The sequence below is a fragment of the Mustelus asterias genome, chromosome 18, assembly GCF_964213995.1.
Source record: "Mustelus asterias chromosome 18, sMusAst1.hap1.1, whole genome shotgun sequence".
Classification (NCBI taxonomy): Eukaryota; Metazoa; Chordata; class Chondrichthyes; order Carcharhiniformes; family Triakidae; genus Mustelus; species Mustelus asterias.
Genome location: NC_135818.1, coordinates 88,094,718 through 88,119,376, shown reverse-complemented (window position 1 = coordinate 88,119,376; position 24,659 = coordinate 88,094,718). Strand labels below are relative to the sequence as shown.

The 24,659-nt window shown below is 51.2% G+C and overlaps 1 protein-coding gene across 1 annotated transcript; it reads right to left on the bottom strand.

Annotated features, from left to right (window-relative positions):
- Positions 1–1,165: 1,165 nt before the first annotated feature.
- On the bottom strand, positions 1,166–18,059 carry LOC144507343 (uncharacterized). Its single transcript, XM_078234510.1, has 4 exons — positions 17,999–18,059; positions 10,860–11,042; positions 9,430–10,301; positions 1,166–4,315 (listed from the first exon to the last, which is right to left on the bottom strand). Exons 2-4 carry the CDS (start codon positions 11,030–11,032, stop codon positions 1,824–1,826), a joined length of 3,537 nt encoding a protein of 1,178 aa, XP_078090636.1. The 5' UTR covers positions 11,033–11,042; positions 17,999–18,059; the 3' UTR covers positions 1,166–1,823.
- Between the last annotated feature and the right edge of the window lie 6,600 nt (positions 18,060–24,659).

The window sequence follows — 24,659 nt, the reverse complement described above, 5'->3', positions numbered from 1 at the left end:
AGTCAGCACCTCCAACTGATCTATATCTAGGATATAGATCAGTTGGAGACTTGGGTGGAGAGATGGCAGATGGAGTTTAATCCGGACAAATGTGAGGTAATGCATTTTGGAAGGTCTAATACAGATAGGAAATATACAGTAAATGGCAAAACCCTTAAGAGTATTGATAGGCAAAGGTATCTGGGTGTACAGATACAGAGGTCACTGAAAGTGGCAATGCAGGTGGAGAAGGTAGTCAAGAAGACATACGGCATGCTTGCCTTTATCGGCCGGGGTACTGAGTTTAAAATTGGCAAGTCATGTTGCAGCTTTATAGAACCTTAGTTAGGCCGCACTTGGAATATAGTGCTCAATTCTGGTCGCCACACTACCAGAAGGATGTGGAGGCTTTGGAGAGGGTACAGAAAAGATTTACCAGGATGTTGCCTGGTATGGGGGGCATTAGCTATGAGGAGAGGTTGGAGAAACTTGGTTTGTTCTCACTAAAGCGACGGAGGTTGAGGGGAGACCTGATAGAAGTCTACAAGATTATGAGAGGCATGGACAGAGTGGATAGTCAGAAGCTTTTTCCCTGGGTGGTAGAGTCAATTACTAGAGGGCACAGGTTTAAGGTGCGAAGGGCACGGTTTAAAGGAGATGAACGAGGCAGATTTTTTTTTTTTTTTACACAGAGGGTGGTGGGTGCCTGGAACTCGTTGCCGGGGAAGGTAGTGGAAGCGGATATGATACTGACTTTTAAGAGGAGTCTTGACAAGTACATGAATAGGATGGGAATGGAGGGATATGGTCCCCGGAAGGGTAGGGGGTTTTAGTTAAGTCGGACAGCATGGTCAGTGCAGGCTTGGAGGGCCGAAGGGCCTGTTCCTGTGCTGTAATTTTCTTTGTTCTTTAGGAGAGAAGGGGATCCTGTACCCCAGTGAGTGTCAGCACCTCCAGGAGAGGAGGGGAGACCTGTACCCCAGTGAGAGTCAACACCTTCAGGAGAGGAGGGACCCTGTACCCCAGTGAGAGTCAGCACCTTCAGGAGAGGAGGGGACTCTGTACCCCAGTGAGAGTCAGCACCTTCAGGAGAGCGGGGACCCTGTACCTCAGTGAGAGTCAGCACCTTCAGGAGAGCGGGGACCCTGTACCCCAGTGAGAGTCAGTGAAATGAATTTAGAAACACTGAAAATTATGTTTAATTTATTTTCACTTTTAAAATGCATCTACAGTAAAAAAAAGTCTCATACTAAACAGTTAAAAAATTTATTAACTAATCTACAGGATTCTAAAGGCATTTTGAAAAGCTGCGCTGAATGCAGTGTATTGTTGAGAATCACATTCCAGAATGGCTCAGAGTTGCTTCACGGTGGCAGCAACATTCTCCCGCTCTCTCTCACACATCTGAGAGAGAATATCAGAGAAGGGGGCCTGGAGATGGAGGTTACAAATAGCACCATGAATGAGGAGTAAAGATCACATGATTTGGCTGTGTTAGAAGGGGTGAGGGGCTGTCAGCAGATCATTGCGGGTGAGAAGGTGCAGCCTCTCCCGCCTGACGCACAGTGCTCAGGAATAACCCACAGTTAACGTGTCCGAAAACCTCGGCCTGAAACTGCAGTCAGGTTTGGTAACAGTCCGAACCCTCGGGTTATTCCATACTGTAACAGAGGGTGGTGGCCCCGGCCCCTTGGATATGGTGAGCGGAACCTTTACACCAATAAACAGGGCAGAATCCAATACAGATCAGCCGTGATCTGATTGACTGGTGGAGCAGACTCGAGGTGCCGAATAGCCTGTTCCTGTTTGGTCTGCTCATGTTTCCTCTGTCTTTGGGAGGGGGCTCAGTCACAGAGGCTGTCCTCGGAGTCACTGTTGACAGGAAGCTGGAGACTGTTCACTGTCTCATCCAGCTCCTGCTGCAACTGCTCCAGCTCCTGCTCACTCTGTATGTCCGACACCTCGGAGGAACATGGCTGGCTCGCGTCCTCCCATTTGGCCGAGGACAGGGGGGGCTTCTCCGGCACCAACAATCCCCCTCCCACCATTCCTCCGCCAAACCTGCGACGCCTCTGCTGGAGAAACAGGAGCACTGCCTCCTGGACTATCTGGGAACAGTCAACAGTGCCAAAGTCGGGCCCGTTGACACTGATGTGCATGAGGCTGTCGAGGAGGTCAGTGCGGCCCCCTCGGAGGCGGGCAGTGATCCGCCTGAGCGCCCCGAACCCCCGCTCGGACCAGGAACTGGTGATGGGCATTGACAGCGAGACCTCAGCAAGTGGCAGCAGGGTGGCACACGAGCGGTACAGCTCACTTTTGAGGGTGAAGAGGCGGCGGAGGCACCATTCGGTCACCGTCACCCGGGTATCCGTCAATACCGAGTCCGGCACGTTGTTTTTCCAGGTGTGAAGGTCAAACTTCAGCTTTCCCCACTCACTCAGAAGCTGGCCCACCTTGACCTCACCTCCATCGACATCCCGGTGGAAGTGGGCAGCCAGCGTCCTGATCTCAGGCTGACCGTAATCGGCAAAGTCTGGCGATTCCGGTGCCGGCACCAGCAGTGGGTTAAAGATAGAGAAAGCAGAGACCAGGGACAGGGATCCGCCAAACCGACGCTGGAGATCTAACTTCACCGCCGTCACATAGGCATCGAGCAGAGAGCCAAGCTCAGCCTCTTGCTCTGGGCTGGGCAGTGCCAGCTCAGTCGAGGCCAGGCGCCCAGTGGGCAGCAGATCGGCTTTGAGCCTGGTCAGAGCCTCCCTGGAGCTTGCAGCCTCATTCAGCTTGTAGACCGTGTACTTGATGGAAGGCTCCAGGGTGAAGTAATTCACTGTTCCCTTGCGGAACACCTTACTGAGGCCGGCCAGAATGGGAGAGACCTCCCGCAGGATGTACAGAGCCCCAGCAAAGCGCACACTCCTCAGCTGGCCCAGTAGGCCACAGGCTGCAGCGTCTGTGCCTTGCAGGTGAGACAGGGCCTGGAGCAAGGCCCCGTAGTCGTTGTAAGCCCCCTCGACCGAGGAGTCAAAGGACACTCGCCTCCTGCGACAGGCCCTCCTCAGCCTGTGGAGCAGCTCTCCCCTGAGCCTGCCGCTGGGCAGAGCCTTGTCCAGCCTCACACTGAGGTAGGCCTCAGCTAGGCGAGGGCATTTCTCCAGCAGCTCCCACAGCTGCTCCAGGTAGGATTCGACCCGGAGCAGGTAGTGGCAGTCCGGACAGGCCGAGGCTCCAGCCAATATTAGCCGGTGACAGAGGCAGTGAAAAGCGATGAGAGAGGGGTTGAGTTCTCGGAGCCTCGCGGCCACTCCGACCCTCTCAGCGGTCATCACCTCACCTCCATCGGTCACCAACGAGGCCATTCGCTGGACAGACAGCTCGAGCCGGGCCACTGTCCGACTGATCAGTCCGGCCAGCTCCTCAGAGAGGTCAGACTCCGGCCGCCGCCTCGCTGTCTGCACAAACAGGAAGTTGGTCAACACCTCGGCAGTTTTGGGGTCGACGTACTGCACGAAGGCCATGAGCGCGGCAGAGTCCTTGGCATCAGCAGCTGTCGAGGTGGCCACCTGGTCAGATAGCAGCCCGTAGCAGCCGGCCTGCCTCACCCGGCTGAGCAGCCGGCTGCGTATCACCTGGCCCAATGACAGGAAGACCTCCTGGAGGGTGTCCGAGCGTCGGAACTGGGTGGCCCCCTTCAGGCCAGCCTCAGCCAGGAGCCGCAACACCGACAGCAGCTTGGCAGAGGGCAGGTCCTCGCGAGCCAGCCAGTAAGCAGCCAGGAAGAGAGCGTGGAGAGCCGCCCCCTCCTCTTTCTCCTTCTCGGCCATCTCCCGCTCCGACATGCGACCCGCCAGCTCCGCATGCACGGCTGCTGCATGCTGCTGTGACTCTGCGTGCACCTGCAGCGCAGACTTCTTGTAACGCACAGCGGGCGTGCCGTTGAATACCTTGGTCTTGTTCTGCTTGTTCTGGGTGTCATGCCGACGGCACAAGTAGCAGAACATCCCCTGACTTTCCTCGTACAGCAGCCAATAAACCCCCGTCTGCTCGCAGTACGTCAGATCCCTGTCCGACAGCCACTTGTGAACAAACTTGTCCCCCCTCCTGCAGTCCGGTTGCACACGCTCGCAGCCTAGACGCTGGCACTTGTAGTGGGCATGTGCCTGTGCCGAGTCGTACTGCGTAAAGACCTCGCGGAAGGCAGCCTCCAGCTCCACCACCTGGCCATCCCGGCTCTCGCTCGCCTCCTGCTGGTGCTTGCCGGCCGATACCTCCTCGCTCCCCGGCGGGAGAAATGAGGATGATGGAGAAATACTGATGGGTTCGTTGTCGGGTGAATCTGCAGAAGGAGACAATAGTCACAGCACAATGATTATTGTGGGAAAAATATTGGCCCAAAGACACCGCGATGAATTCATCCGCTCGTCACAGAGGCAATGGACTAGTAATCCAGAGACCCAGGGTAATGCTCTGGGGACCTGCGTTCAAATCCCACCGTGGCAGATGGTGAAATTTGAATTCAATAAAAATCTGGAAGTAAAATCTGAAACCATTGTCGATTGTTGCAAAAATCCATCAGGTTCGCTAATGTCCTTTAGGGAAGGAAATCTGCTGTCCTTATCTGGTCTGGCCTACATGTGACTCCAGATCCACAACAATGTGGTGGACTCTTAAATGCCCTCAAGGATGGGCAATAAATCCACCCAGTGACACCCACATCCCATAAACAAACAAATAAAAGTAATAAAAAAAACAGAAAGTGCTGGATAAACTCGGCAGCATCTGTAGAAGAATCCGATTGGACTCGAAATAACAACTCTGTTTCCCTCTGCAGACTTGCTGAGTTTATCCAGCATTGTCTGTTTTTATTTCAGATTTCCAGTTTCTGCAGCATCTTGCTTTTACTTCTTCCAATAATCTTTGTATTTATTGTTTCATTGCTTTGGGGAATAACAGGGGGGGTGGTCGGGGGGAGCATTGGAAGGATTAACGGGGGGAGCATTGGAAGGATTAACGGGGGGAGCATTGGAAGGATTAACGGGGGGAGCATTGGAAGGATTAACGGGGGGAGCATTGGAAGGATTAACGGGGGGAGCATTGGAAGGATTAACGGGGGGAGCATTGGAAGGATTAACGGGGGGAGCATTGGAAGGATTAACGGGGGGAGCATTGGAAGGATTAACGGGGGGAGCATTGGAAGGATTAACGGGGGGAGCATTGGAAGGATTAACGGGGGGAGCATTGGAAGGATTAACGGGGGGAGCATTGGAAGGATTAACGGGGGGAGCATTGGAAGGATTAACGGGGGGAGCATTGGAAGGATTAACGGGGGGAGCATTGGAAGGATTAACGGGGGGAGCATTGGAAGGATTAACGGGGGGAGCATTGGAAGGATTAACGGGGGGAGCATTGGAAGGATTAACGGGGGGAGCATTGGAAGGATTAACGGGGGGAGCATTGGAAGGATTAACGGGGGGAGCATTGGAAGGATTAACGGGGGGAGCATTGGAAGGATTAACGGGGGGAGCATTGGAAGGATTAACGGGGGGAGCATTGGAAGGATTAACGGGGGGGGGAATATTGGAAGGATTAAGGGGAGGAGGGGGTAGTATTGGAAGGATTAACAAGGTGGTTACTCTCCAGCTTCTTACTCAAGAGGCAGGGACACAACTCACTGAGCCACACGAACCTCTTATTCTGAGAATGCTGTTGGAACCTTCTGGAAATCACTGACCAGAAACATTAACTGTCTCACTCTCCACAAATGCCAAATGTCCCCTATCCTTATAAACGATAGAAATTCCTGTTTAAAATTTTTCCCCCCATTCTTTCATGGGATATGGGCGTCGCTGGCTGGGCCAGCATTTATTACCCATCCCTAATTACCCTTGAACTGAGTAGTTTCTGAGGCCGTTTCTGAGGCCATTTCAGAGCCAATCGCATTGCCTAGAGTCACATGTAGGCTAGACCAGGTAACGATGGCAGATTTCCTTCCCTCAAGGATGTGAGTGAACCAGATGGGTTTTTACAATAATGATGATAGCATCATGGTTATTACTAAGACTAGCTTTCCATTCCAGATTTATTAATTTATTTAAATTCTACCAGGTCCCCAGAACATTAGTCTGGGCCTCTGGATTACTAATCCAGTGACATTACCGCCCCAGCGCCTCTAAACTAACTTATCTTACTAACAATTTCAATTAAAATGAGTTCGCTCTTCCCCAACTTCACTCAGCATATTGGTCTTCATAGAATCATAGAATCCTACACTGCAGAAGGCCATTCGGCCCATTGAGTCTGCATCGGCCACAATCCCACCAGGCCCTATCCCCATGCATTGACTGTAGCTAGTCCCCCTGACATTAAGGGGCAATTTAGCATGGCCAATCCACCTAATCCGCACATCTTTGGACTATGGGAGGAAACCGCAGCACCTGGAGAAAACCCATGCAGTCACGGGGAGAACGTGCAAATTCCACACAGACAGTGACCCAAGCTGGGAATCGAACCTGGGTCCCTGGCACTGTGAGGCTTAACAACACCAGGTTAAAGTCCAACAGGTTTATTTGGTAGCAAAAGTCACACAAGCTTTTGGAGCTCCAAGCCCCTTCTTGAGGCAGCAGTGCTAACCACTGTGCCACCGTGCTGCCCCATCTTGTGATGTCTCAGTGGACTGACACACACAGTGTGGAACTGAGCGAGTGCCACAGAATCCTTACAGATTCCTTTCAGTGCAGAAAGAGGCCATTCAGCCCATTGAGGGCGGCATGGTGGCACAGTGGTTAGCACTGCTGCCTCACAGCGCCTGGGTTCAATTCCAGCCTCGGGTCAGTGTGTGTGTGGAGTTTGCACGTTCTTCCCGTGTCTGCGTGGGTTTCCTCCGGGTGCTCCAGTTTCCTCCCACATGCCAAAGGTGTGCAGGTTAGGTGGACTGGCCATGCTAAATTTCCCTTTAGTGTCAGGGGGATCAGCAGAGTAAGTGCGTGAGGTTATGGGGATGGGCCTCAGTGGGATTGTTGGTGCTGCAGACTCGATGGACCGAATGACCTCCTTCTGCACTGTAGGGACTGAGTCTGCACCAACTCTCCAAAAGAGAGTCCATGCATTTTGAGGAAGTCGCATAAACACACGAGGAAGAAAGGAATTGGGGGATATTGTGATAGGGTGAGGTGAGGAGGAGACGTGCGTAGAGCATGAACACCAGCAGCGCAGCTGGGCAGAGCACCTGCTTCTCTACAGTAAACACTCAATAACATTAAACATCAAAGGAGCTTTACAGGAACCATCAACAGACAGAATCTCACACCGAGCCACACAGACAGACATCAGGACAGGGAATAGGGGAGGCTTTAAGGATTGTCTTGAAGGAAGTGGAGAGGTTTAGAGAGAGAGTTCCAGAGCTTGGGACCCAGGCAGCTGGAGCTTGGCCATCAACGGTGAAGCGATTGAAATCAGAAATGCTCGAGAGGCGGGAATTTGAGGAGAGCAGAGATCTGGGAGGGTTGTGAGGCTGAGTAAAATGCAGAGATAGGGAACGGGTGTGATTGCAGAGGGGTTTGAAAACAAGGATGGGAATTTTCAGAGTTGTCGTTGGATTGGGAGCCAGTGTCGGTCAGCGAGCACAGGGCTGAGTTAGGACACGGCAGCAGTTTTGAACCAGTTGACGTCTACAGTGTGTGTGTGGGTGGTGACAGTCCAGTCAGGGTGGGGCTGGAATAGTCTAGTCTCAGAATGAGGGAGCTGAGAGAGGCTGAAGCTGGATGATATTACAGAGGTTTTAGTCAGAAACTCTTCTTGGAATCAAGTATGACATCAAAGTTATGAACACATTGATTCAGCCTCAGTCAGTTGCCAGGGACAGGGATGTAGTTGGTGGCTGGTTAGTGGAGTTTCCAGCGGGGATTGAAGACAAAGGCTTCTGTCTTCACAATGCTGGTGTGGAGGACGTTACAATACTTGATGGCAGACAATAGGGGTGCGATAGGTGGTACAGAGTTGGGAAAGATCAGCATACTCATGAACGCTGACTCCAAGGAAGGAAGGGAAAAGGGACAAGGGTGGAACTTTGGAAAATGGCCCTGCCTACAGTGCTGGTAGGTGGATTGTCTGGGCCCAAGGCAAGACAGTCTCACCATGACACCAAAGAGGTATTACAGGAGAATGGCAGTCAGCAATGTCAACCACAAAATAAAGAGGGATAAAGGGTTTGAGTCACAGTCCTAGCAGTCATTGAGTGTGTTCAGGCTGAAACTGCCCCAGAACTCTGTCAAACCGAGAGGGTCACAGGATGTTTACAAGAATGGTACCAGAGACCTTAGAGAAGTGGAGAAGCTAGGATTAGGAGAAAGTGAAGAGGAAATTTGGTAAAGGTATCCAAAATTATCAGAAGTATTGATAGAATACGTGGGGCAGGAACCCAATGTGTTTTTTACAGAGTTATTATGATTTGGAGGGCATTGCCTGAAAGGGTGGTGGAAACAGGAACTCTCAAAAGGGGAAATCAGGTAAATACTTGGAGGAAAGTTTGCAGGGCTCTGGGAAGAGAGGAGAGTGGGACTAATTGGCTAGCTCTTTCAAAGGTCTAACAGACACGATGGGCCGAATGGCCACTTTGTGCTGTAAGATTCGAAACTGAATGGCAAAACTTCAAATGTGGAGTTCCAAGAGTGATTGGCAAAAGCCTGTTCAAGTGCTGACAAATCCCTCAGGCTGCGATTCAGAGACAGAGGTAGCTGCAACTATAAGGCAGGTCTCAAACTGCAGAACATTGGGAATGAGGAACTCCCGAATCAGAAACAACAGCAAGAACGAGGACAACGTGTAGTTAAATAGCTCTGTACCATCTTAAATCGTCCCAGGAAGTTTGACAATCCCAAATTTGACATCTCAGGGTAGATGAGCTTGGCTAAAGAGAGAGGAAGAGAGGGAGAGGGAGGGGGGGGGGGGGGGGGGGGGTGTGCAGAGGGAGAGAGAGAGAGAGAGTAGAGTGGAGTGGATCAGGGAGCAAATTCAACAGCTCAGGACTCAGGCAGCTGAACTCCTACCAGAGGACTAATGGTGGAGCGATTAAAATTGAGGATGTTCCAGAGGTCAGAATTAGAGGAACGTGGAGATCTCACATGGTGATGTGGGGCTGGCAGAGATTACAGAGATAAGGAAGGCAAGGATCTGGAGAAATCGGAGAGAGTACGCGCTGGGCTGACTGCAAGCTTCAGCACATTGAGAGGTGTAGAGTTCTGTGGAGAGGTGCCTAGATGGAGATAGAATTCAAACTGGCGCAGTTTACAATAACGCTCCCCCTCCCCTCCAGAGCCCATCCACCCCCCTACAAACCTCCCCAAACACTTGACAGTTCCTGACTCTGTGAAACCACCCCCAACAGTGACAATGTCACCCCTACCCCATCCTCACCCCCCCACCTTCCCCTCAATTGGGGTTACAGAAACTCACGACCACAAACGCTGCAGGCAAACTTCCTCCGCTTGGCGATGCCAAAGTTGCTGCTGGTCTCCACAGTGTCCCCACTGGCATCGATAGTGAGGGTGAGGCCCACAGGGGGTTGCTCGTCAAGGCTGTTACCATCCTGCTGGTCAAGAGGTGGGAGGAGGGGGTCGCTGCCCACTGTCTGGATCCCCTCTGGTTTTTCTGCCTCCTCACCAATCTCCTGAGAGTCTCCAGGGGTCCTGTTCTCTGAGGAAGGTCCATGGGGGAGAGTGCCACTGGCATGGGAATACAGGTGATCTCTCAAGCTGCTCCTCACACTGAAGCGCTCTCCACAGTAGTGGCACGAGTAGAGTTTGTGGTGCTTGCCCCGTTTGAAATTGAGGCCAGGGACCTGCAGACCCCCTGAGGTGCCGCTCCGGGACCCTGTTGAGAGGGTCGAGCTGTAATCCTCTGAAACTGGCTGAACTGCTGAGTCCTGGCTGCTCGCTGACATCACAGGAGCACGGGCGTAGCGATGCTCTGGAATGTTAGATGGCACCCCAACCGACACCTGGCACAGTGGGTCAGAGCCCTGGCCAGAGGGCCCACTGCGTGTGCCTGATGGCTGCAGGTCCCGCATGGCCAACTTCTGGGAGCCGGATATCTGAATGCCGTAAAGGTTGGGTGACTGCAGTGGCAGCACGTCAGGGTGTTGGACAAAGACTTGGCCGGTGTGACCCGGGTCATGGACCAGGTTGTAGGCATGCAGGAAACGGATGCCCTCCTCCAGTCTGTTTGGATCCACAGGCTGTTTCGGGCCCTTGCCCGTGTACATGAGGTGCAGCAGGTAGCTGAAGATGTCTGGCTGGATATCCACGGGCTGCACTTTGATGTAGTCACTGTTGAACAAAAAAGAAGCCAAGGCATCAATTCCCACTGTGTTTTTCCATAAACTTAAACTTGACAGGATCACAACACTCCCAGCATAGTGCTGAGGGAGTGCCGCACTGTCAGAGGGTCAGCGCTGAGGGAGTGCCGCACTGTCAGAGGGTCAGCGCTGAGGGAGTGCCGCACTGTCAGAGGGTCAGTACTGAGGGAGTGCCGCACTGTCAGAGGGTCAGCGCTGAGGGAGTGCCGCACTGTCAGAGGGTCAGCGCTGAGGGAGTGCCGCACTGTCAGAGGGTCAGTGCTGAGGGAGTGCTGCACTGTCAGAGATGTTATGCTGTCTTTCATAGGAGACGCTAAAACTGAGGTGCTTCTCTAGAAGACATATAATATCGCATGGCCGTTATTTTCAAGATGAGCAGAGTTCTCCCTGGTATCCATGGACACTGCTATGTGGGAGCTTGCTGTACACGCACCTGCTAACCACATTTCCTTGCTGTGGGACTTTGGGATGTCCCCTCAATTGTGAAAGTCACCATATAAATGCAAGTCCGCTAAGTGGGGGGCCTTACCTCGATTGATGAATGAAGATCATCTTGAAGTAGTTGGAAAATGCAGCCAGCACAGCTCGATGGGCTTTGAAGTGAATGTCTCCAACAGCCACTGTGCAGTCACACAGGAAACCAAACTCCCGTTGGATATTCAACTGCTGCAGCAGCACCAGACCATGGTTAGCTACATCCATGATGCAGCTCCTATCGGATAGAAAACAGGCTGATTAACAAGCTCTCTCTGGAGAAAGCAGCCTGCCCTCCCACAACACTGGAACCGAGTGACTCTGGTATAGGGCAAGCAGCTGGGAGGTGTGGGTTCAAATCCCACCGCAGGAACACGTGAAACTAATTCAATAAATCTCACTTGAGTGAGCGAGCAGGAGAACTAACCAAGGAGGATGGCCAATCGTCACCAGTGTCCCTCAGATTAGAGAACTTACAGTCCATTTCCAATCTGCCCTACACGTGACTCCCGGCCTCAGGAAGGGGCAATTGCTGGCAGGGCACGCGTCCTGGTGACAACGTCCCGGTGAGAACGTCCCTGAAACTCTTTGGAAGAATGTTCTCCCCAATGTCCTGGGGTAAATATTAATCCCTCAGTCAAAATCTAAACCAGAATTGATTATCTGGTTATTACTACATGGCAATGCTTGAAAATGACAGCACTGTGGGACATTCAGAGGTGCGAAACACAATTATAATAACAAAAGTCTGTCTTTCTAATATTGAAGGAAAGGAAGTGGTGAAATACAGCATTAGGATCCATCAAACAGATCTACAGACTGACACTGCTGTGTTCTGGCCTATCCAGTAAACGTCCACATAGGTATTTGATTGATTATTGTCACACGTATTGGGATACAGTGAAAAGTATTGTTTCTTGCACGTACAGACAAAACATACCGTTCATAGAGTACATAGGGGAGAAGGAAAGGAGAGGGTGCAGGATATTGTGCTGCAGTCACAGATAGTGTGTCGAGAAAGATCAGCTTCATATATGATGGGATCATTCAAAAGTCTGATGGCAGCAGGGAAGAAGCTGTATGTCCAAACATACCAATTAGGAGCAGGAGTAGGCTACTCGGCCCCTTGAACCCTTCCACAATCAGTAAGATCACGGTTGATCTGATTGCAACTTCAACCCCACATTCCCGCCTGTCCCTAACCTTGGGTTCTTGATAAACAAGGAAGTCTATCTAGCTCTGCGTTAAAAATATTCAGTGACCCTGCTTCCGCCACTCTGAGGAAAGGAGTTCCAAAGGTTCACACCCTCAGAGAGAACATTTCTTCTCATCTTGGTCCTAAATGGGAGAAACCCTCATTTTTAAACTGTGGCCCTCATTCCAGTAACTAATAAACCAGCGGCCAATGAAATAGGCAAATGTCCGTGTGTTGAGTGGTCCACTGACTATGTCACACCTGGTGAGGATCAGTAAGTGGTCCAGAGTCAGACCTTCCCCCGGGGACGTCAGTGTTTCTGGAAGACAAGAGATGGAAGGGGCTCATGGAAAGAGCTGAGAATTGGCTTGAAATTATTTAATAATCTGAATATTTCAAAATTCTCTTGTGGAGTCTCTGGCATCGCCAGTATCAATTTTTTTTTATACTTTTCCAATTCTATCAAATCAAGTCCAATTCAGAGTCTCAACAAGTTGAGACATTTCCGATCCAGGCTGACAAGACAGGGCGAGCGACCAAAATCACCCTGTCCTGGGCCTGATCTACATGAGCCAAGCTGATTGGAGAAGGGGGAGGTTCCTCCTCCAAGACTTGAGCTCATTTGCATCTTAGCCAAAAGGCCGAGATGCCGCTTTTAAAAATTGCTTCATATGAAACATATGAAGCTTCAATGTAACCTAATGACCTCAACCAAGCGCAGCATCCTATCCATACTACACTTGATCTTAGCCAAAAGGGCATCGCCTGTATCAATTTTTTTTTTCCAAGTGTGAGTACAAGTGAGTGTGTGAATGTGAGTGAGTGTGTGTGAGTGTGAGAGTGAGAGTGAGTGAGTGAGTGAATGTGAGAGAGAGTGTGTGTGTGTGAGAGCGCGTGTGAATGTGTATGAGCGAGAGTGTGTGCGCGCACGCGTGTGCGCATGTGTGCACGTGTGAGCGCGTGTGCGTGCCGGTGAAAGTGTGTGATGTGAGTGTGTGAGTGAGAATGTGTGTGTGTGTGTGTGTGTATGAGCGTGTGCGTGCGTGCATGCATCGCCAGTATCAATTGTTATTTCTCCACTTCCCTCCATTTCACACAACTGAGAGGTTTGCTCAGCCACCTCAGAGCCCATTTGAGAGTCAACCACATTGCTGTGGGTCTGGAGTCACATGTCGGCCAGACCAGGTAAGGATGGCAGATTTCCTTCCCGAAAGGACACAAAGAATCAGTTGGATTTTTTGGACACTCTGACAGCCTCACTGAGAACAAATCATCATTTCCAAAGTATTTAAACTCAATTCAGATTCTCAAACTGCCCGCAGTGGGATTTGAATTCACGCTTCCTGGATTATTAGTCCTGGTATCTGCATGGGACAGGGAGCAGAATGAGAGTCTCCTGCATCTAACCCACTCAGAACTATTTGGTATAAATTGTAGACCATTGAGACAGGAGAAGATTTTGGGTTAAAGCCTAGAAATAAACAAGAGATCAGCTAGGCCGAGACCAGGAAATGGTGAAAGTCCATGAAATTGATTTACATCTTCAGCCCTTTCGCACTCAGTGATATTCCAAACAGCCAGAAGTCTCAATCTGTTTTTGTAAGTCACCAGGGCACTGCAACAGGTTTCAAACAACGAGGAGGGAAATATGCAAAGGGTTGCAGGCTTGCAGGTAAAGTATAAAGCATCCTGCCTCGTAATGCATGAATTTCCATCGGTTGCTGCTGTGGTTATAGCACGCAGGGTGGTGAGATTAACTAGCCCATTTCTGGGGGGCTGAGAAACCACATTGCAAGTGTATGAAGGTAGCAGTTAGGCTACATCGGTTCAGAGCCCTGTGCTTGCGGCTGTAACACAATACAGTAACCCTTCCCCCATCACCAGTCCCAAATCTGCTCTGACATTGTCAAAACAAGTACACATTTTTAGTTTGCCACTTCAGTCCCCCAGTTAACCCGGAGGTGTGCTGCCAACTTCATATACTCCATCTCCAAGACCACCTACTTCATCAGCTGCTGAAATCCATATCCATGACTTTATTATCTATAAATGTGACTATTCCTGGGCAGCACACCCAGGAGGGTTGCACCCCGTCATCCAAAATTCTACTGCCTGTGTCCTGACTTGAACCAAATTACACATTGTATTGCCTGGAGGGAGTGAGCATTTAATAAATGATCTGGGGTGGATGAGGTACCAATCAAGCGGTTTAGTTTGTCCTGGATGGTGTGGAGCTCCTTGAGTGTTGTGATTTTATGATCCGATTTATTGTCACATGTATTTGTTTACAATGAAAAGTATTGTCTCTTGCGTGCTATACAAAGCATACCGTACATAGGGAAGAAAAGGAGAGGGTACAGAATGTAGTGATACAGTCATAGCTAGGGTGTAGAGAAAGATCAAATCAATACAAGGTCAGAGTTTAAAAGAGTAGAGTTTTAAAAACATAGAGCGAGAGTAAAAGAATAGAAGGGTATGCTGGTCACAGCTACCAACCAGGCAAGTGGAGATTATTCCATCACACTCCTGACTTGTGCCTTGTAGATGGTGGGACAGGGTTTGGGTGCAAATAACTCACCACAGGATTCCCAGCCTCTGACCTGCTCTTGCAGTCACAGTATATATGTCTGGTTAAGTTCAGTTTCTGGTCAATGGAACCCCCTTTCAGAAGCTCGACAATATCCAGGACAAAGCAGCCCTAATAATTGGCACCACATCCACCACAACAAACATTCTCTCCCTCCACCACTAACACAGTGGCAGTACTGTGTACCATCTACAAAATACACTGCAGCAACTCATCAAGGCTCCTTCGACAGCACCTTCCAAATCTTTGACCTCCACCATCTAGAAGGACAAGGGCAACAGACACATGGGAACACCACCACCAAGAAGTTCCCCTCCAAGCCACTCAGATATACACAGACTGGTCAGATGGGCAGAACAGTGAAATTAGAATTTAACCCTGAAAAGTGTGAGGTGCTGCATTTTGAGACGACTAACAAGGTGAGGGAACATACTATGAATGGTAGGACACTAAGAAGTACAGTTGACCAGAGGGACCTTGGTGTGCATGTCCAAAGCTCTCTGCAGGCAGCAGGACAGGTAGATAAAATGATTAAGAAGGAATATGGGGGATACTTGCCTTTATTAACTGAGGGATAGAATATAAGAGCAGGGAGGTTATGATGGAGCTGTATAAAACACTGGTTAGGCCACAGCTAGAGTAGTGTGTGCAGTCGCCACACTATAGGAAGGATGTGATTGCACTGGAGACGATGCAGAGGAGATTCACCAGGATGTTGCCTGGGCTGGAACGTTTGAGCTACAAAGAGAGGCTGGATAGGCTGGGGCTGTTTTCCTTGGAGCAGAGAAAGCTGAGGGGAGAACCTCATGGAGGTGTACAAAATTACAAGGGTCATAGATAGGAAGAAACCTTTCCCCTTAGTAGAGAGGTCAATAACCAGGGGGCAGTGATTTAAGGTTAGGAGCAGGAAGTTTATTGGAGATGTGAGGGAAAACATTTTCACCCAGAGGGTGGTGAGAATCTGGAACTCACTGCCTGAAAGGATGGTAAAGGCAGGAACCCTCTCAACATTTAAGAAGCATTTAGATGAGCACTTGAAATACCACAGTATACAAGGTTACGGACCAAGTATTGGAAAATGGGATTAGAATAGATAGGTACTTGATGGCCATAACAAACACAATGGGCCAAAGGGCCTCTTTCCACGTTGTCAAACTCTATGCCCATCCTGACTTGGAAATATATCACCGTTCCTTCACTGTCACTGGGTCAAAATCCTGGAACTTCCTTCCTAACAGCACTGTGGTTGTACGTACACCTCGGACTACAGGGGTTCAAGGCAACTCAAGAGGCAACTAGGGATGGCCTTGCCAGTGATGCCCACATGAACATGAAGCTGGCCTACCCTGACACCCGATTAAACAAAACCTCAAACTTAAAACTCTCATTCTTGTTTTCAAGTCTCTCCATGGCCTCACCCCTGCCTCTCTCTGTAATCTCCTCCAGCCGCACATTCCTCCCCCAGATCTCTGCACTCCTCTCATTCTGATGAATGAGAACAGTTTCCGTTCCACTCCACCCCCCACCCCCAACCACAGGGACACAGAGCCTCCACTTCGCCCCCCCTCCCCCCCCACAGAGATCCCACTCTCCCCCCCCCACCCCACCCCACAGAGCTCCCACTCCGACCCCCCCACAGAGCTCCCACTCCGACCCCCCCAACAGAGCTTCCACTCCGCCCCCCCCCACAGAACTCCCACTCCGCCCCCCCCCCCCCACAGAATTCCCACTCCGCCCCCCCCCACAGAGCTCCCACTCCCCCCCCCACAGAGCTCCCACTCCCCCCACCGAGCTCCCATTCCCCCCACCCCCCACCCCCCCCCCACAGAGCTCCCACTCCCCCCACCCCCCCCCACACAGAGCTCCCACTCCCCCCACCCCCCCCCACACAGAGCTCCCACTCCCCCCACACCCCCCCCACAGAGCTCCCACTCCCCCCACCCCCCCCCCCCACAGAGCTCCCACTCCCCCCCCCCACAGAGCTCCCACTCCCCCCCCCACAGAGCTCCCACTCCCCCCACCCCCCCCACAGAGCTCCCACTCCCCCCACCCCACCCCCACAGAGCTCCCACTCCCCCCACCCCCCCCCCCACAGAGCTCCCACTCCCCCCACCCCCCCCACCCCCCAGAGCTCCCACTCCCCCCACCCCCCCCACCCCCCCAGAGCTCCCACTCCCCCCACCCCCCCAGAGCTCCCACTCCCCCCACCCCCCCCCCACAGAGCTCCCACTCCCCCCACCCCCCCCCCCACAGAGCTCCCACTCCCCCCACCCCCCCCCCACAGAGCTCCCACTCCCCCCACCCCCCCCCCACAGAGCTCCCACTCCCCCCACCCCCCCCCCACAGAGCTCCCACTCGCCCCACCCCCCCCCCCCACAGAGCTCCCACTCCCCCCACCCCCCCCCCACAGAGCTCCCACTCCCCCCACCCCCCCCCACAGAGCTCCCACTCCCCCCACCCCCCCCCCACAGAGCTCCCACTCCCCCCACCCCCCCCCCACAGAGCTCCCACTCCCCCCACCCCCCCCCCACAGAGCTCCCACTCCCCCCACCCCCCCCCCCCCCCCACAGAGCTCCCACTCCCCCCACCCCCCCCCCCCACAGAGCTCCCACTCCCCCCACCCCCCCCCCCCACAGAGCTCCCACTCCCCCCACCCCCCCCCCCCCACAGAGCTCCCACTCCCCCCACCCCCCCCCCCCCCACAGAGCTCCCACTCCCCCCACCCCCCCCCCCCCACAGAGCTCCCACTCCCCCCACCCCCCCCCCCCCCCCACAGAGCTCCCACTCCCCCCACCCCCCCACAGGGCTCCCACTCCCCCCCCACACAGAGCTCCCACTCCAACCCTTCCACCCTCCCCCCACACAGAGCTCCACTCCAACCCTTCCACCCCCCCACACAGAACTCCACTCCAGCCCCCTCCACAGAACTCCACTCCACCCCCTCCACAGAACTCCCACTCCACCCCCTCCACAGAACTCCCACTCCACCCCCTCCACAGAACTCCCACTCCACCCCCTCCACAGAACTCCCACTCTACCTCCCCCCACCCCCACCCCCACCCCACACAGAGCACCACCCCACCGCCATCCACCCCCCGGACACAGAGCTCACATTCCCCCCTCCCCCCAGGGACACAGAGCCGCACACTCCCCTCTCTCCAAAGACACAGAGCCACCCCACTCGCCGGGTCGGAGGCCGCTGGATCTCGGACGACTGCGGCTGTCCTTCCGCGGTCGGCGACCCGGGCCTGGGGCAACGGGAGTGCCCGGGGATGAGGGCCTGTGCGCGGCCTTGGCTCTGAGTAACGGCTCCCCCAGGTACGGGTTCTCTCTCTCTCTCTCTCTCTCCCCGCCCGCCCGGTGCCGGATCCCTCCCAGTCCTGGATCTCTCGGGATCCACTCGCTCCCTTACCGGATCCGCCACGATCCCTGCAGCAGGACCCTCCCGGTGACGTCAGCGGGAACCCCCTCCCGCGCGCGGTGACGTCAGCGGGAAACTGACACTCTCCCTGTGGCGTCACTGGGAGAACCCTCACATCCATGACGCCACGATGCCACACAGGAGGAGCACATTCGGCCCATCCTATCCATGCTGTCCCCCTGTGGAGCAATCCAGTCCCATTCCCGCATCTGCTTCCCATGAGACATGGGCATCATTGGCTGGACCAGCATTTATTGCCCATCCCTAACAGTTCTTGAGAAGGTGGTGATGAGCTGCCTTTTACCCACGGTAGTCCATGTGGTGTGGGTACACCCACAGTGCTGTTAGAAAGGGAGTTCCTGGATTTTGACCCAGCCACAGTGACACAGTAGGTGACACAGTGGTTAGCACTGCTGCCTCATAGTGCCAGGGACCCTGGTTCGATTCCCAGCTTGGGTCACTCTGTGGAGTCTGCACGTATTCCCTGTGTCTGGATGGGTTTCCTCTGAGTGCTCCTGCTTCCTCCCACAGTCCGAAAGACGTGCTGGTTAGGTGCCTCAGCCATGCTAAATTGCCCCTCAGTGTGCCCGAACAGGCACCAGATTGTGGCGACTAAGGGATTTACACAATAACTTCATTGCAGTGTTAATGTAAGTCCACTTGTGACACTAATAAATGAATAACGTTTAAAAACTTTAAACTTTGCTCTTTAAGTCACAGGATTTATATGGCTGGATTAGTTCAGTTTCTGGTCAATGGTGATGTTTCTCTCAAGTGTACATCCATTTCCCTTTCAAGCAGGTGTTGTGGTGCATCCCTGCCTTTGAACTAGAATCTCTACATGGCTACAGGCCATGGTTTCAGACCACATCTGGAGCAACATGTACAGTTTTGATCTCCTTACTTGAGAAAGAATATAATTGCATTAGAAGCTGTTCAGAGAAGGTTCATAAGAACATAAGAACATAAGAAATAGGAGCAGGAGTAGGCCATCTAGCCCCTCGAGCCTGCCCCGCCATTCAATAAGATCATGGCTGATCTGACGTGGATCAGTACCACTTACCCGCCTGATCCCCATAACCCTTAATTCCCTTACCGATCAGGAATCCATCCATCCGCGCTTTAAACATATTCAGCGAGGTAGCCTCCACCACCTCAGTGGGCAGAGAATTCCAGAGATTCACCACCCTCTGGGAGAAGAAGTTCCTCCTCAACTCTGTCTTAAACCGACCCCCCTTTATTTTGAGGCTGTGTCCTCTAGTTTTAACTTCCTTACTAAGTGGAAAGAATCTCTCCGCCTCCACCCTATCCAGCCCCCGCATTATCTTATAAGTCTCCATAAGATCCCCCCTCATCCTTCTAAACTCCAACGAGTACAAACCCAATCTCCTCAGCCTCTCCTCATAATCCAAACCCCTCATCTCCGGTATCAACCTGGTGAACCTTCTCTGCACTCCCTCCAATGCCAATATATCCTTCCTCATATAAGGGGACCAATACTGCACACAGTATTCCAGCTGCGGCCTCACCAATGCCCTGTACAGGTGCATCAAGACATCCCTGCTTTTATATTCTATCCCCCTCGCGATATAGGCCAACATCCCATTTGCCTTCTTGATCACCTGTTGTACCTGCAGACTGGGCTTTTGCGTCTCATGCACAAGGACCCCCAGGTCCCTTTGCACGGTAGCATGTTTTAATTTGTTTCCATTGAGATAGTAATCCCATTTGTTATTATTTCCTCCAAAGTGTATAACCTCGCATTTCTCAACGTTATACTCCATTTGCCATATCCTCGCCCACTCACTCAGCCTGTCCAAATCTCTCTGCAGAGAGTTCACTCCACTAATTTCTGGATTGGAGGGGTTATCTTCCAAATTGGTTGTCTTCCAAGTTCTTAGAGTCAGAGGGGTTTACAGCATGGAAACAGGCCCTTTGGCCCAACTTGTCCATGCTGCCTTTTTTTTAAACCCCTAAGTTAATCCCAATTGCCCGCATTTGGCACATATCCCCTCTATACCCATCTTATCCATGTAACTGTCTAAAAGTTCTTGAATCAGTTAGTACGTGTTTTCAGACTTTTGTATCTTTTTCCTGACAGAAGAAAGTGTAAGAGAGTATGTCCCGGGGTGCGTGGGTTCCTTAATTATGCTGGCTGCTTTTCCAAGACAGTCAATGGATGGAAGGCTGGTTTGTATGATGGACTGGACTACGTTCACAACGTTTTGTAGTTTCTTGCCGTCTTGGTCAGAGCAGGAGTCATACCAAGCTGTGATACATTCGGCAAGGATATTTTCCATGTTGCTTCTGTAAAAATTGGTGGGAGACGTAGTGGACATGCAAATTTTCCTGAGCCTTCTGAGAAAGTAGAGGCATTGGTGGACTGTTCTGTGCTGTACTGTTCTATGTTCTATGTAAGCATCGGTGTGGAGGGACCACGACATGTTGTTGGTGATCTGAACACCTAGAAACTTGAAGCTCTTGACCATTTCCATTTCATAATCGTTGATGGAGATAGGGGCATGTCCTCCACTACGCTTCCTGAAGTTGATGACTATCTCCTTCATTTTACTGACATTGAGGGAGAGATTTTTGTCATCGCACCAGTTCACCAGAGTCTCTATCTCGTTCCTGTTCTCCATCTCATCTTTGTTTGAGATCCGAACCACTACGGTGGTGTCATCAGCACGCTTGAAAATGGAGTTGGAGCAGAATTTGGCCACGCAGTCATAAATGTACAAGGAGTATAGTATGGGGCTGAAGACAACTATCCTTTCTGATTGCGGTCCGTGGGAGGGACGAGGTTGAATGCTCCTTCAGAGAGCCAGTGCAGACTCGATGGGCCAAATGGCCTCCTGCTGCAATGTAAAGATTCTGTGATTCTGTGACATGCAAGCTCCTGCCATTGGATCTGAGGCGACTGTCTGCTTCACTTTGGGAGACCAATTGGTTCATAAGATACAGGAGCAGAATTAGGCCATTCGGCCCATCAAGTCCGCTCCACTATTCAATCATGGCTGATATGCTCCTCATCCCCATTTTCCTGCCTTCTCCCCATTACCCTTCAACCCATTACCAATTAAAAATCTGTATTACTCCTCTTTAAATTTATTCACTGTCCCAACATCCACTGCTCTTTGGGTAGTGAATTCCACAGATTCACAACCCTTTGGGAGAAGTAGTTCTCCTCAACTCTGTTTTAAATTTGCTACCCCTTATCCTAAGACTATGACCTCTCGTCCTGGGATAGAACATAGAACATAGAAAAGTAACAGCACAAACAGGCCCTTCGGCCCACAAGTTGCGCCAAACATGTCCCTACCTACTAGGCTTACCTATAAACCTCTATCTTACTAACTTCCATGAACTTATCCAAAATTCTCTTAAAAGATCCTATCGAATCTGCCTCCACCACCACTACCGGCAGCCGATTCCATGCACCCACCACCCTCTGAGTGAAAAACTTACCCCTAACATCTCCTCTGTACCTACTCCCCAGCACCCTAAACCTGTGACCTCTTGTGGCAACCATTTCAGTTCTGGGTAAAAGCCTCTGAGAATCCACTCTATCAATACCTCTCAACATCTTATACACCTCTATCTGGTCACCTCTCATCCTTCACCTCTCCAAGGAGAAAAGACCTAGCTCTCTCAACCTGTCCTCATAAGGCATGCCACCTAATCCAGGCAACATCCTTGTAAATCTCCTCTGCACCCTTTCTATGGCTTCCACATCCTTTCTGTAATGAGGGACCAGGACTGGGCACAGTACTCCAGGTGGGGTCTGACCATGGTCCTATACAGCTGCAGCATTATCTCCCGATTTCTAAACTCAATTCCTCTATTGATGAAGGCCAGTATTCCATATGCCTTCTTAACCACAGCCTCTACCTGCGACGCTGCTTTGAGCGTCCTATGAATCCGGACCCCAAGATCCTTCTGATCTTCCACACTGCCTTTACCCTTAATATTATATTCTTTCATCCTATTCGACCTGCCAAAATGAACCACCACACACTTATCTGGGTTGAAGTCCATCTGCCACTTCTCCGCCCAGTCTTGCATCTTATCTATGTCTTGTTGCAACTGCTGACATCCCTCTACACTATCCACAACCCCACCAACCTTTGTGTCATCAGCAAACTTGCCAACCCATCCTTCCACTTCCTCATCCAGGTCATTTATAAAAATCACAAAGAGCAAGGGTCCCAGAACAGATCCCAGGGGCACTCCACTGGTGACCGACCTCCATGTTGAAAAAGACCCATCTACAACCACTCTTTGCCTTCTGTGGGCAAGCCAGTTCTGAATCCACAAAGCAATGTCCCTTTGTATCCCGTGCCCCTTCATTTTCTCAATGAGCCTTGCATGGGGCACCTTATCAAACACCTTGCTGAAATCCATATAAACTACATCGACCGCTCTTCCCTCGTCTATGTGTCTAATTACATCTTCAAAAAATTCAATTAGGCTTGTAAGGCATGATCTGCCTTGAACAAAGCCGTGCTGGCTATTTCTGATCATACTATTCCTCTCCAGATGTTCATAAATCCTGCCTCTCAGGATCTTCTCCATCAACTTACCAACCACTGAGGTTAGACTCACTGGTCTATAATTTCCCGGGCTATCTCTTCTCCCTTTCTTGAATAACGGAACTACATCCGCAATCCTCCAATCCTCCAGAACCTCTCGCGTCTTGATTGATGACGCAAAGATCATCGTCAGAGGCTCAGCAATCTCTTCCCTTGCCTCCCACAGTAACCTGGGGTACATCCCATCCGGTCCCGGCGATTTATCTAACTTGATGCTTTTCAAAAGCTCCAACACATCCTCTTTCCTAATGTCCACATGCTCAATCTTCTCAGTCCACTGCAAATCTGCACTGCAACTACCAAGATCCTTTTCCACTGTGAATACTGAAGCAAAGTATTCATTGAGTACCACTGCCATTTCTACCGGTTCTATACAGACTTTCCCACCGTCACATTTGATAGGTCCTACTCCTTCACATCTTATCCTCTTGCTCTTAACATACTTGTAGAATGCCTTGGGGTTTTCCTTTATCCTGTCTGCCAAGGCCTTCTCATGACCCCTTCTTGCTTTTCTAATTTCCCTCTTAGGTTCCTTCCTACTAGTCGTATATCTTCTAGATTTCTAACCTTACCCAGCTCCCTGAACCTTTTGTCGGCTTTTCTTTTCTTCTTGACTAAGTTCGTTGCAGCTTTCATGCACCATGGTTCCTGTAACCTAACATAACTCCCCTGTCTCATTGGAACGTTGCTGTGCAGAGCTCCAGACAAATTTTCCTTGAAAATTTGCCACATTTCTTCTGTACATTTCCCTGAAAAAACTTCCTTCCAATTTATGCCTCTAATTTCCTGCCTAATAGCCTCACAATTGCCCTTACTCCAAATAAACACTTTCCTAGCTTGACTCATCCTATCTCTCTCCAATGCTAATGTAAAGGAGATAGAGTTATGATCACTATCCCCAAAATGCTCTCCCACTGAGAGATCTGACACCTGCCCAGGTTCATTCCCTAATACCAAATCAAGTACAGCCTCTCCTCTTGTAGGCTTATCCACATACTGTGTCAGGAAGCCCTCCTGAACACACCTAACAAACTCCTCCCCATCTAAACCCTTTACCCTAGGGATATTCCAATCGATATTTGGGAAATTAAAATCTCCCATCACGACCACTCTGTTATTATCACATCTCTCCGGGATCTGCTTCCCAATCTGCTCCTCCACATCCCTGCTACTGTGAAGAAGGCCTATAGTGTATTAGCTTTTATTAACAGGGGGTTGGAGTTTAAGAGCCGTGGGGTTATGCTCCAACTGTACAGGACCTTGGTGAGACCACATTTGGAATATTGTGTGCAGTTCTGGTCACCTCACTATAAGAAGGATTTGGAAGCGCTGGAAAGAGTGCAGAGGAGATTTACCAGGATGCTGCCTGGTTTGGAGGGTAGGTCTTATGAGGAAAGGTTGAGGGAGCTAGGGCTGTTCTCTCTGGAGCGGAGGAGGCTGAGGGGAGACTTAATAGAGGTTTATAAAATGATGAAGGGGATAGATAGAGTGAACGTTCAAAGACTATTTCCTCGGGTAGATGGAGCTATTACAAGGGAGCATAACTATAGGGTTCGTGGTGGGAGATATAGGAAGGATATCAGAGGTAGGTTCTTTACGCAGAGAGTGGTTGGGGTGTGGAATGGACTGCCTGCAGTGATACTGGAGTCAGACACTTTAGGAACAATTAAGCGGTTATTGGATAGGCACATGGAGCACACCAGGATGATAGGGAGTGGGATAGCTTGATCTTGGTTTCAGATAAAGCTCGGCACAACATCGTGGGCCGAAGGGCCTGTTCTGTGCTGTACTGTTCTATGTTCTATGTTCTACTATTGGGCGGCCTATAGAAAACACCCAGTAAAGTTATTGACCCCTTCCTGTTGCGAACCTCCACCCACAGAGATTCCGTAGACAATCCCTCTGTGGCATCCATCTTTTCTACAGCCGTGACACTATCCTTGATCAACAGTGCCACTCCCCCACCTCTTTTGCTCCTTCCCTGTCCCCCCTGAAACATCTGAAACCCGGCACTTGAAGTATCCAGTCCTGTCCCTGAGATAACCAAGTCTCTGTAATGG

Bases quoted from the DNA above. Each gene is read 5' to 3' on its own strand.
- LOC144507343 (XM_078234510.1), bottom strand. From the start codon at position 11,032: ATGGATGTAGCTAACCATGGTCTGGTGCTGCTGCAGCAGTTGAATATC. The intron at 10,302-10,859 runs GTAAGGCCCCCC...TTTGTTCAACAG, and splicing joins ATCTTCATTCATCAATCGAG to TGACTACATCAAAGTGCAGC. The intron at 4,316-9,429 runs GTGAGTTTCTGT...CTCCTTCTGCAG, and splicing joins TGCCTGCAGCGTTTGTGGTC to ATTCACCCGACAACGAACCC.